This window comes from Rhinoderma darwinii, chromosome 1 (genome assembly GCF_050947455.1).
Source record: "Rhinoderma darwinii isolate aRhiDar2 chromosome 1, aRhiDar2.hap1, whole genome shotgun sequence".
NCBI lineage: Eukaryota > Metazoa > Chordata > Amphibia > Anura > Rhinodermatidae > Rhinoderma > Rhinoderma darwinii.
Genome location: NC_134687.1, coordinates 405552530 through 405566713, shown reverse-complemented (window position 1 = coordinate 405566713; position 14184 = coordinate 405552530). Strand labels below are relative to the sequence as shown.

The following is a 14184-nucleotide window of genomic DNA, read 5'->3' as shown; positions in this document are numbered from 1 at the left end:
CTCACTGATAAATTATGTCCTTCCTTATCGGCCTTTTGGTCCACACTCCGCACCTTTGCAGTTTGGGGAATTTTGCTTGGAAGTGTTGTCCTGGTATAATACGGGCACCCTCGCTTCCAGCAGATATGTTTGGGCCCTCCCCTTCCTGGTTCCCTAATTTTAGGGCCTCGATAAATCGCCTCTTGAAACAGAAGAAATGTTCCTCTCGGGCCTGCACAACCCCATATTTTTATTTCCTGATTTATTGGAGCCTTAACTATTTTTATTTTTTTTATAGACGTAGTGGTATGAGGGCTGTTTTTTTGTGGGATGAGCTGTAGTTTTTATTCATACCATTTTGGGGTACATGCAACATTTTGATCACTTTTTGTGCTATTTTTTGGGAGGTAAGGTGACCAAAAAACAGCAATTGTGGCATAAGTTTTTTTATACAGCGTTCACCATGCGTAATAAATTACATGATAACTTTATTCTTCAGTCCGATTCCGGCTATACCAAATTTATAGCACTCTTTTTTTGTTTTACAACTTTTTGCATACATCAAGTTCAGAGTCAACGCAGCCGTCTACCAGGAAATTTTAGAGCACTTCATGCTTCCCTCTGCTGACAAGCTTTATGGATATGCTGATTTCATTTTCCAGCTGGACTTGGCACCTGCCCACACTGCCAAAAGTACCAATACCTGGTTTAATAACCACAGTATCGCTGTGCTTGATTGGCCAGCAAACTCGCCTGACCTAAACCCCATAGTCTATGGGGTATTGTCAAGAGGAAGATGAGAGACACCAGACCCAACAATGCAGACGAGCTGAAGGCCGCTATCAAAGCAACCTGGGCTTCCATAACACTTCAGCAGTGACACAGGCTGATCGCTTCCATGCCACGCCACATTGATGCAGTAATTCATGCAAAAGGAGCTCCGATCGAGTATTGAGTGCATATACTGTACATACTTTTCAGTAGGCCTACATTTCGGTATTAAAAATCATTTTTTAAATTGGGCTTATATAATGTTCTAATTTTCTGAGACACTAAATTTTGGGTTTTCATTAAAGGGGTTGTTCACTTTCTGAAAACTGATGCCCTATCCAACGGATATGTCATCAGTATATGATCGGTGCTTGTCCGACATGCGGACCCCGCACCAATCCGCAACTCCGCCTGCCTCGGTGCATCGGATGTTTGGAACGGGTTGCAGTAGTTGGAGCCGGAAGCAGATGGCTCTGACCACTGCATAACGGCCGTTCGGCGGACCTGCAGCTGTGCTCCTATTCACTTGAATAGAAGCAGAGCTACAGTACTGCAGCTCAGCCGCGATTCTTTGACCGGAGCCATCTGCTTCCGGCAACATCGTCCGGCGCCCGGAGTGCCGGATCGGTGCGGGTGTCGGACGCGTACCAATCATATACTGATGACCTATCTGGTGGATAGGTCATCAGTTTTCAGAAAGTGGAAAACCCCTTTAACTGTTAGCTATACACATCAACAAAAAAATGCTGGAAACAGATCACTCTTTGTGTAACGAATCTATAGAATATATGCGTTTCACTTCTTGAATTGAATTACTGAAATAAATTAACTTTTTGATGATATTCTAATTCATTGAGAAGGACTAGTGTATATTATATAGATAGATATACATATACCAAAGGCGTAGCTAGGGGTTTAGCACATGGGGGATGAAACATATCTGATTTGGCCACAACCCAGTGGGCCCCCCCCTACACATGTTCACAACTGAAGAGGCGCATTCTATTTCTAGTGGTCATCATTCTGAATGAGCGCTGTGCTGTATATGCTGCTATATTTTCCATTCTTACTAAAGTTGAATCTTTTCTCTGACAGAGGAGTTTGCATTAGAAAGTGTTGCAGACCTCTCTAAAAGTAAATTAAAGAATATATAACCCCCATCATACCTGTATATACCAGCTAACACCCCTGTATATAACCCCCATCATCCCTATATATAACCCCATCATCCCTGTATTTACCTACCAGCGATCATCCCTGTATAAACCAGCCATCGTCCCTGTATATACCAGCTATCATCCCTGTATATACCTGCCATCATCCCTGTATATAGCCCCCATTATCACTGTATACACCAGCCTGGCTAGAATACACAGATAAGATGGGGGTTATAAACAAGGATGATGGCTGGTATATAAAAGGATGATGGGGGTTATATACAGGGATGATTGCTGGTATATACATGGATGATGGGGGTTAATGCAGGGATAATGGCTGGCCTACCCATCATCCATGCAGATAACAACCATCATCCCTGTATATAACCTCCATCATCTCTGTATATAACCTCCACCATCCCTGTATATACCAGCCAGGTTGGTTTATACACAGGGATGATGGCTGATATATACAGTGGTGATGGGGTTATATACAGGGATGATGGATGACATATATACAGGGATGATGTGGTTGTATACAGGGATGGTGGGGGTTACATACATGGATGATGGCTGATCCAGCCATGATCACTGTATATAACCACCCTCAACCCTGTATATACCAGCCATCATCCCCTATATACCAGCGATCATCCCCGTTTTTCAGGGACCAGTTCAGTTCTGAAGTGGCTTTGAGAGCATTATATATTAGAAAGTCCCCATAAATCACCCCATTTTGAAAACTGCACCCCTCAAAGTATTCAAAACAGCATTCAGAAAGTGTTTTAACCCTTTAGGCGGTTAACAAGAATTAAAGCAAAATAGAGGTGAAATTTACAAATTTCATTCCTTTTTGCAAAATTCATTTATAATGTATTTTTTTCCGTACCACAGAAGGTTTTACCCAAGAAATGCAACTCAATATTTATTGCCCAGATTCTGCTGTTTTTAGAAATATCCCATATGTGGCCTTAGTGCGCTAATGGACTGAAACACAGGCCTCAGAAGCAAAGAAGCATCTAGTGGATTTTGGGGCCTCCTTTTTTTTAAGAATATATTTTAGGCACCATGTCAGGTTTGAAGAGGTCTTGTGGTGCCAAAACAGTAAAGACCCCCAAAAGGGACCCCATTTTGGAAACTACACCCCTCAAGGAATTTATCTAGAGGTATAGATAGCATTTTGAACCCACAGTTTTTTTGCTAAATTTATTTGAATTAGTATGTGAAGATGAAATTCTACTTTTTTCTGAAAAAACTTAGACATTTTTAATTTTTACAAGGAATAAAGGAGAAAAAACACCCCAACATTTGTAAAGCAATTCCTCGAGATTACAGCAATACCCCATATGTGGTAATAAACTGCTGTTTGGACCAACAGCAGTGCTCAGAAGAGAAGGAGCACCATTTGGATTTTGCTTTTCTGATTTTGCTGGAATAGTTTTCAGTGCCATGTCGCGTTTGCAATGCACTGGAGGGACCAAAACAGTGGAAACCCCCCAAAATTTACCCCATTTTGTAAACTACACCCCTCAAGGAATTTTTCTAGGGGTATAGTTAGCATTTTGACGCCACAGTTGTTTTGCTGAATTCATTGGAATTAGTCTGTGTCATGTCCGTGGCTGCGGGCCGTCAGGTTCACTCTCCTCCTGACGGCCGCAACCATGGGTCTGCGAGCGCTGGCCCCATTCTCCTCCTCAAGAGACGCCAGCGCTCACTTCCACTCACCTCGGCCAGGTCCCGTGGGCCGCTCTTAAAGGGGCAGCGCACGCACTGGACTTTAATGTGTAATCAGCCCATGAGTGCCCTGGACTATAAGAGGGGCCCAGCCCCTTGCTTCGATGCCTGAGCGTTGTTTGTCGTATCCTAGTTTGTCCAAGCAAATGGTCAACTAGTGTTTTACAGTTCCCCGTTCCTGTATCCCGTGCTATCCTGGTCAAGTGCCGTGCTGCGCTGTAGTCGTGCTTTGCTGTATTCCACGCCTGTCCTGCTTCTCCACGCCTGAGGTCTACCCACTGCCTAGTCCCAGCTGAGCCTGCCTTGCTATTGTCCGAGCTGCCACAGGTACATGGACCCCGCTGGTCTATCCAAGACCAAGATGACGTCACATGAGATGCGGACGGATATGCTGGACCTCCGGTCTCGACAGGACCAACTCCTCCAGGCCTTGAACATTCTCGCACGTCGGCAGGAAGCACAAGCTGCCGTTCCTCCTACTACACCTTCTGGCAGTACCGATCCTCAGACTACACCTCCTGGCAGTGTTGATCCTCGTTATTCTTTGACACTTCCTGACCGCTATGATGGAGACGCAGGTACCTGTCGTGGATTTTTGAACTAGTGCCAGATCCACTTCAGCCTGTATTCAAGGGCATTTTCGTCTGATGGCGCAAGGGTCACTTTCATCATCTCTCTTCTTACTGGCAAGGCCCTTGCATGGGCGAACCCTATCTGGGAGAGACAAGGACCAGAGACCCGTGACTTCCAGGGTTTCCTCCGGACATTTCGCACGGTGTTTGAAGAGCCTGGATGAGTCTCCTCTGCAGCGGCTTCCTTGCTGAACCTACGCCAAGGAGACATCTCTGTGGGCGAGTACTCCATCCACTTCCGCACCCTGGCGGGAAAACTGTTGTGGAACAATGAGGCCCTGGTGGCTAAATTCTGGCATGAACTGTCTCCTAAAATTAAGGACGAACCTGCCGTCTACCCTGGATGACCTCATTCTTCTGGCTGCCCGGATTGATAGAAGACTCAGAGAACGGCTCCAAGAGGTTAGTCGGGAGGGAGGTCTTCATAGTCCGGTCCCTACCTTGCAGCAACCCCTGCTGTCCTCAGATGCCGATCCTCCTAAGGAGTCTGTGAGGATGGACCAATGTAAGCTATCTACCCAGGAGAGACAACGCAGACGCACTTCGGGACTCTGTCTTTATTGCGGCCTCGGTGGCCATCTTGTGCATCTGTGTCCCCAAAAGCCCCAAAGTCTTGGGGTTGGTAGGAAAGACAACCTTGGGCAAAGAAGGACTCCCGTCTAAATTGTCCATAACCGTGACCATAGTGTCCGGTGAGAAAACGCATCAGGTCTCTGCGTATCTGGTCTCTCCACTCCGAACTTCTATTGTTCTATGTCCTATCCAAGGCCGTTAACCCCATGCTGCTGGGCCTGCCTTGGCTCCGACTACATGCCCCAGTTCTGGACTGGAACTCTGGAGAGGTTCTCCAGTGGGGCCCCGAGTGTCACAGCTGATGCCTGGTGCAGATTCGTTCAGCTCAACCTCCTCTGCCACGGTCATTGGCAGGATTGCCTGGTCATTATGCTGCATTTTCGGACGTCTTCAGCAAAAGGGAGGCGGAGACACTGCCCCCACACTGGGCGTATGACTGTCCTATCGAGCTGATTCCTGGTGCATCCCTTCCCCGTAATAGGGTATATCCTCTCTCCTTGCCAGAGACTCTGTCCATGCCCACCTATGTTAAAGAGAACTTGGAGAGGCTTCTTCTTCGTCAAAAATAAGGATGGCTCCCTGCGTCCTTGTATTGACTACCGGGGTCTCAACCAAATCACGGTGAAAAATAAGTATCCGTTGCCACTGATCTCAGAATTGTTAGATCGTATAAGTGGTGCCAATATTTTTTCCAACTAGACCTGTTTGGGGCTTACAACCTAATCCGGATTCGCCGGGGTGACGAATGGAAGACTGCATTTAACACCCGTGATGGACACTATGAATATCTAGTAATGCCCTTTGGCCTGTGTAATGCTCCCGCGGTCTTCCAGGAGTTCGTTAATGACATTTTCCGTGACCTCCTCTATGTTTGTGTTGTGGTCTATCTTGATGACATCTTGATTTTTTCTCCAGATCCTATGACTCATCAGAGACATGTCCGTCAAGTTTTGCTGCAGTTAAGGGAGAATAGTCTGTACGCCAAGTTGGAGAAGTGCGTGTTTGAAAAGGATGCTCTACCCTTCCTGGGCTACATTGTCTCGAATAGAGGTCTCAAGATGGATCCTGAAAAGGTAAAGTCCATCCTGGAATGGCCACGCCCTGGGATTCACCAATTTTTACAGACAGTTTATTCCAAACTTCTTCTCACTGACATCTCCTATCTCTAACCTTAGTAAGAAGGGCATGAACGCCAAGGTGTGGACTCCTGAGGCAGAGTCCGCATTCAATAGCCTGAAGAGTGCCCTCACGTCAGCCTCTATCCTCCATCATCCAGATGTTTCTCTACAGTTCTCGGAGGTAGATGCATACTCTGTCGGTGCTGGTGCACAACTGTTCCAGAGAAGTTCCAAGGGCAAGTCAAGGGTATGTGGATATTTCTCTAAGCTCTTCTCTTCTGCAGAACTCAACTACTCGATTGGGGATCGGGAGTTACTGGCCATCAAATTGGCCTTGGAGGAGTGGAGACATCTATTAGAGGGCGCAGCTCATCCCATCCTGATTTTTACGGACCACAAGAACCTCACCTATCTTCAGACGGCCCAATGGCTGAACCCTCGTCAGGCCAGGTGGTCGCTGTTCTTTACCAGGTTCCAGTTTGAGCTCCATTATCGCCCAGCCCACAAGAATGTGAGGGCCGATGCCTTGTCCAGGTCTTTTGAGACAGACGACACCATGGAAATTCCACAGAACATTATTGATCCGCCTTGCATGGTCTGTCAATCCCCTGCAAGTTGGGGACATTCCTCCAGGGAGGACTTTTGTGCGCCTGGCTGACCGAGGGAGAATCCTCCACTGGGGACACTCCTGTAGACTGGCAGGTCACGTGGGGACCCGTAAGACCCGGGATCTGATTGCCCGTCATTTCTGGTGGCCCATGCTGCCCATGGACGTTATGGACTTTGTTTCTTCCTGCTCAGTGTGTGCAGCTAACAAGGTCGCTTACTCAGGACCTGCTCCAGCCATTGCCTGTGCCTGATGCTCCCTGGCAGCATATAGCGATGGACTCTATCACTGACCTGCCTCTCTCTGCTGGATGCAGTACTGTCTGGGTGGTGGTGGATCGATTTTCGAAGATGGCCCACTTCGTTCATCTGACCGGTCTTCTGTTCATCCAACACATCTTCCGCCTGCATGGCTTGCCACAGCATATTGTGTCTAAACGAGGGGGGTGGGGTTCAGTTCACCTCGAAGTTCTGGAGAGCCCTCTGCGGACTCCTAGGTGTAAAGTTGGACTTTTCGTCGGCCTACCATCCTCAGTCCAATGGTCAGGTCGAGAGGATCAATCACATCTTGGAAAACTACTTACGCCACTTCATCTCCAAGCAGCATGATGACTGGGTGCAGTTGCTCCCGTGGGCTGAATTCTTTTACAATAATCACACCAGCGAGGCCACACAGAAGACACGTTCTTTATTGTCTATGGCCAACACCCACTAATTCCTCTCCCGGTGCCTGATACGTCCGAGGTACCAGCTGCTGACACGGCTTTTAGGGACTTTCTGCAGATCTGGCAGCACTCGATCCTCCATCCTGCTGGTGGTCGACAGCATGAAACGGAAGGCGGAGACAAGGAGACGAGAACCTCCTCAGTTTCTTCCTGGCACGAAGGTCTGGCTGTCCTCCAGCAATATTCGACTGAGGGTGCCGTCGTACAAATTTGCTCCCAGGTTCCTCGGACCCTTCGAGATCCTGCAGCAGATCAAACCTGTCGTCTACAAGCTTCGGCTGCCTCCTACCCTCAGGATCCCCAACTCCTTCCATGTCTCTCTCCTGAAACCAGTGGTTCTGAACCGCTTTACCAAGACTCCTAGCCCTGCAGTTGCCTCCAGCGGCCCTTCAGAAACCTTTGAGGTTAAGGAGATCTTGGACACCAAGAGAGTGAGAGGAGACTTTTTATTTGGTGAATTGGAGTGGGTTTGGTCCTGAAGAGAGGTCCTGGGAGCCAGAGGAGAACCTCAATGCTCCTACACTTCTGAAGAAGTTTCTCTCTCGCTCTGGCCCCAAGAAGAGGGCGTAAGAGGAGGGATACTGTCATGTTCGTGGCTGCGGGCCGTCAGGTTCACTCTCCTCCTGATGGCCGCAGCCATGGGTCTGTGAGCGCTGGCCCCAGTCTCCTCCTCAGGAGACGCCAGCGCTCACTTCCATTCACATTGGCCGAGTCCCGTAGGGTGCGCGCGCACCCTCGTTCCCGCTCTTAAAGGGGCAGTGTGTGCACCGGACTTTAATGTGTAATCAGCCCATGACTATAAGAGGGGCCCAGCCCCTTGCGTCGATGCCTGAGCGTTGTTTGTCGTATCTTAGTTTGTCTAAGCAAATGGTCTCCAAGAGTTTTCCAGTTCCCACAGTTCCCTGTTCCTGTATCCCATGCTATCCTGTGCTATCCTGTGCTGTAGTCGTGCTGTGCTGTATTCCATGCCTGTCCTGCTTCTCCACGCCTGACGTCTAGCCGCTGCCTAGTCCCAGCCGAGCCTGCCTTGCTACTGTCCGAGCTGCCTCAGGTACCCTATACAAACTATAGACTGTGACCTGCGCCCTGTTGGCCAGTTGCCATACCGTCAAGGTGGTATGGCCCAGTGGGTCCACAAACCCTACGTGACAGTCTGTAAAGGTGAAAATCGACTCTTTTTTTTTTTTTTTAAACTTAGATATTTGTAATTTTTACAAAGAATAAAAGAGAAAAAGCACCCCAAAAATTGTAAAACAATTTCTCCCAATTACGGAAATACGCCATGAGTGGTAATAAACTGCTGTTTGGACCCACAGCGGAGCTTAGAAGGGAAGGAGCGCTATTTGGCTTTTGGAGCTCAAATTTAGCTGAAATGGTTTTCGAGTGCGATGTCACATTTGCAAAAGCCCCTGAGAGGCCAAAACAGTGGAAACCACCCAAAAGTGACTTCATTTGGCAAACTACACACTTAAGGAATCTATCTAGGGGTATAGTGAGCATTTAGACCCCACAGGTCTTTTGTAGAATTTATTAGAATTAGGCCGTGAAAATTAATATCAACATTATTTTCACTAAAATGTTGAATTTTTTCATTTTCACAAAGGATAAAGAAGGAAAAAGCACTCCAACATTTGTAAAGCAATTTCTCCCGAGTACGGCAATAGTAATAAATGTCTTTTCATTAGAAATTGTTTAACCCTTTCCGGACTCATCCATTTTTTCCTTTTTCTTTTTCGTTTTTCGTTTCCAAGAGCCATAACTTTTTTATTTTTACGTCAATAGAGTGGTGTGCAGGCTTATTTCTTGCGGGACGAGTTGTAGTTTCAATTGACACAATTTAAAGTACCATTTAATATACTGGGAAACTGAAAATAAAATTCTTTGCAGGCTGAAATTGGAAAAAACTGTGATTCCTCCATTGTTTTTTGGGTTTCGTTTTTACGGCTTTCATCGTGCAGTAAAGACCCACAACATTTTTTCTGCCACTCAATACTATTACGGTGATACCAAATTTATAAAGTTTTTCTTTATATTTTACTACTTTTACAAAGTAGAAACTATTTGTAAAAAAAATAATTGTTTTGTTTCACCATATTCTGAGAGGCAGAACTTTTTTTAATTTTTTGGTCGATTGAGCGGTGTGGGGCTTATTTTTTGCAGGACGAGCTCTAGTTTTTATTGGTACCATTTTTTGGAACATACAACTTTGTGAGCACTTTTTATACAATTTTATGGTAGGGCCAAGGTCACAAAAAAACAGCGATTTTGCTGTTTTAAATTCTTTATTTTTCACAGCGTTCACCGTGCGAGTTAAATAATGGTATATTGTAATAGTTCGGACTTTTACAGACACAGCGATACCAATTTTGTGTATTTTTTTACATGACTTTAGAGAAAAAATGGGAATTGTTGTTTTTTTTGGACTTTAAATATTTATACATTTTTCACTTATAATAACTATTTACTTTTGTTTTTACACATTTTATTAGTCCCCCTATGAGACTTGAACCAGCAATTAGTAGATAGCTGGTACAATACACTTATCATTTTTACAGGCTCCTGTAACAGCGCGATTGCTGTTCCTGTCCGTTAGTCACAGGTGTCAGCTGTAATATACAGCTGACACTCTCAGCGTATGGTGCGGGCTCAGTGTGTGAGCCCGCTCCATGCATCACCCCCCACAGAACATGCTATTAAGTTGTGGTGCGTGAAGGGGTTAATGCACAGCGGATGGTGCAAAGTGAAAATTACAATTTTCCATTGATATGAAATTTTAGTGCACTATATGTTATGCCCAGTTTGGGCCACTGAAGACAAATACCCCAAAATATTAACCTGGTTCTTCCGGGTATGGCGATGCCATATCTGTGGACGTAAACTGGTGTTTGGGCACGCTGTAGGGCTCAGAAGGGAGCGGCGTTTGGCTTTTGAAGTGCAGATTTTGCTTGGTAGTTGTTCGGTTTGGCATTTTACTGGTATTTCAGTTTATAATGTGGGGGCATATGTAACCTGTGCAGAGAACATCAGGGCATAATAAGAGGGTATAATAATGGGTTAAATAAATAATAATCCGCAGATATGTGGCCGGTGTTGCACTAATAAATGGTGCCCGATCTTATCCGCTTTTGAAAGACATTTGCACATTTTGCATCGCCATATTCTGAGAGCCAGAACTTCTTTATTTTTTTCTCCAATGGAGCTGTATGAGGGCTTATTTGTTGCGGGACAATCTGTATTTTCATTCTTACCGTTTTGGGGTACATGCGATATTTTTGATCACTTTTTATTATATTTTTTGGCAAGCAAGGTGACCAAAAACCATAAATTCTGACAATGTTTTTTATTATTTTTTTTTTTTACGCCGTTCACCCTGGGCTATATATGACAATTTTACTTTATTCTGCGGGTCGATACGATTACGGTGATACCATATGTATATTGTTTTTTTATGTTTTGCAGCGTTTGCGCAATAAAATCACCTATTTATAAAAAAAAAATTTTTGTGTCACCATATTCTGAGAGCCATAGCTTTTTTATTTTTCAGTCAAAAAAGCTGTATAAGGGCTTGTTTTTGCGGGACGGGTTGTAGTTTTTATTGGTACTATTTTGGGAGACATGCGACTTTTTGATCACTTTTTATTCTATATTTTGGGAGGGGTGGTGACCACAAAATTAGCGATTCTAGCGTTGATTTTTTTACTTTTTTTTTTGCGGCGTTCACTGTGCGGGAAAAATAACATTATAGTTTTATAGTTTGGGTCGTTACGAACGCGGTGATACCAAATATGTATACTTTTTTTTTTAACGTGTTCATTTTTTTCCTATAATAAAAGACTTATTGTAGGAAAAAAAACAGTTCTTGTTTTTGTAACTTATAACTTTAATTTTTACACTTTTTTAAAACATTTTCATTATCTTTTTTTTACTTTGCCCACTAGGGGACATTAAGACATGCAGCGCTGATCGCTGATAGAATACATTACACTAACTACGTAGTGTAATGTATTCTAACTCATTGTGAAGTGACAGTCACTCTGACAGGAAGCCTATGAGGACCAGCCTCCGGCAGGTCCTCATAGGCTTCCATACATGGCAGCCCAGAGGCCTCCGGTTGCCGTGACAAGCATCGCTAGCCTCCACAAATGCATGTGGGGGCTGCCGATCTGCTCTAAACCTCTTAAATGCCGGAATCGCCATTGACTGCCGCATCTAAGGGGTTAATTACCTAAATCAGCGGCGATGGGCCGCTGATCGGCAACACGGAGAGCAGGGCAGATACCCTGCACAGTTAACCGCCGTTGCAGTGTAGCGCTGCACATCGGTTAACTGTTAAAGCGCGGACGTAACTGTATGCCCAAGTGCGCAAAGTTATTGCTCACCTGGACGTGCATTTACGCCAAGGTGCGGGAAGGGGTTAAAGGGGTTGGCTAATCAAAGATATTAGTGTTATATCACTGTTCAATGGCAAATAGAAAAAGACCACTTCGTATTAGTGACTGGTGGGGGTCACAGCTATTGCACCCCTGTCAATCAGACCCCAGGGATATATGCCCCCAATGTTTATGTTAAAACATTTCAACAACTGTATTTTTTTACCTGAATTGGTTCTGAAAATGTTGCTGGTTTCATTAGGACTTTGGAACTGGTTACTAGAGATGTCACTCCTGTCACCAGGATAGGAAAGATTCAGCATAGAAGTTGGCTGTGAGGGTAAGCTACATATAAGACAAGAACAAAAAAGACAGTTTAAAGGAGTTATCAAACAATTAAATTTCTCTGTTAAATTTGTATTTTTTTTGTTGCATGATCTAAGTAGAATAATTTTAAAAAATTGCATGTCTAGATATTGTGGTTACATACTTCTTATGGTCGCCCCCTGGTGTTCTTTTTATTCCCTCTCAGAACGTTCACCTAATGTATTCAGTGCCAAGTGAACGCACATGCCCAGTAGGTCAGTCTCACACCTGGATCCACTTATACATGGTCGGCGAAGCGATTCCTGCTATAGTACAGGCCCGGCAATAAGGCCCTGTTCACAACACGTTTGTGATGTACGTTTAGCGTGTACACCTGGAAAGCTCCTGGTGAACCCGCTAAGGGTAAGGTCACACTGAGTGGCCCTGACACGGTCGCAACGCGGCCAACAACCGCGCGGCTGTCAAATAGCCTGTTAGTGGCAAAATCGTGCCATAAATTAATACACTCTTTGAGGCCGCACGATTTTACAAGTTACAACAAGTTACCCCCTATTAATTCTCTATGGCAGCGACGGAAAAAGCCTAAAACTGCACTCGGCTATTTCCGGCGCTCCCATAGAGAATGAATGGAGCGGCAGTGCGCATGAATATGTAACAAGGTATTTGGCAGCCGAGCCTACATATTGCCAGCACGTTTGCTGGCCGCGTTGCGACTGTCAGGGCCGCTCCGTGTGGCCATACCCTAAATATGTTCATAGGGCTTCATTGGAGGGATAAAAGCAAAAATGCAAAAAACGGGCGTTTTCCATGCGCTACTGATCAGTATGGTTACCCATACACGTAAAACCAAAATCCTCAAAGATACCAATGTGGTCGGTATTATAGGGATTTTATTGGTACAATGGTAAATATAAAACACAACTGTTTAACAGTGAACAGTTTCGAAACCGAACCGGTTTCTTCCTCAGGTAGTATATAAATAGATGGGTGGGGTGCCAGTTAAATAACCTAGTGAAAGGTCAGTTAGAGGCAAGAACTACCGGGTCGGTTCAGAGATAAAAGACCAACCCAAATTACATAACATACATATAATCACAACTGATAAAACAAAGATAAAGTGATACAATAGACACAAAAAAAGAGAAGGATGAACAACCAACAAAAAAATTTTTCTCCTTCAATTTCATTACTAAATATAATGCTGCACATAAAAATATCAAAAACATCATGAATAAACATTGGCACATTTTACAGATTGATCCTTTTTTAAAAAATAGTTTACCTACGAAACCTATGATAACTTTTAAGAGAGCTAGAACTATGAAAAATATTTTAGCACCGAGTAGGATTAATTTTTATGGAAGACAACAGACGCAACAACAAAATACTATGTGCCCTAATTCACACACAAAGGGTAGTTCTAAATGCAAAAAAAAGAACTGTTTATGCTGTTCTAGTATACGTACCACAGACATTTTTAGATCAAACCAAACAAAAAATGAGTTTCAAATTGAAATACAGCTAAATTGCCAGTCTAACTATGTTATATACCTGATTGACTGTATTTGCGGTCTCCAATATGTGGGAAGAACCATCCAATTTCTACACTGTCGACTAAATAAACATCGTTCCAACTGCAAGAAAAAATTCCTTTTGCACAGTATCTCTAAACACTGTACTCTGTTTCATAATAATGATTTTAGATGTTTTAATATTACACCGATTGAACAGATAAATGAAAGTCGAGCGGATAGATACGATTTACTGTGCAAGAGGGAAATCTATTGGATATATAAATTAAAGACCCTAAAACCTGAAGGTTTAAATGAAATCACAGAGATCATAATTTAAAGAATATATAAAAAGGTATATATATATATATATGTACACACATAGAACTTGTATAAAAATGACTATGGCTGAATATTTACGAAATTATATAGCAAAATTGAAAAATAGAATGAAATGGTAGTGCATTTTTTACTTTTTTCCTCATTTTTAATCAATATATTTTAAAAATATTTTATTACATATTTTCCTTTTTAAATAATTCGTTTTTAATCCACTATTAAATTATATTTTTAGACAATGTAATTATATATGTGCAGAATTTTGTATATATTTTGTATATATATATGTTCAATTACGTTAATATAGTATGTCTTTACCAACCAGACAACTTCTAACTATTA

General features: G+C 43.7%; 1 protein-coding gene across 11 annotated transcripts in view; it reads right to left on the bottom strand.

The window, feature by feature from the left end:
- RNF212B (ring finger protein 212B) overlaps positions 1–14184 on the bottom strand; it is a 416496-nt gene that overhangs the window by 147775 nt on the left and 254537 nt on the right. For all 11 annotated transcript variants that reach the window (XM_075828893.1, XM_075828895.1, XM_075828891.1 and 8 more), the window contains one exon: positions 11892–12010. In XM_075828893.1, the coding sequence (XP_075685008.1) occupies positions 11892–12010 (119 nt within the window). The remainder of the gene's footprint in view (positions 1–11891; positions 12011–14184) is intronic.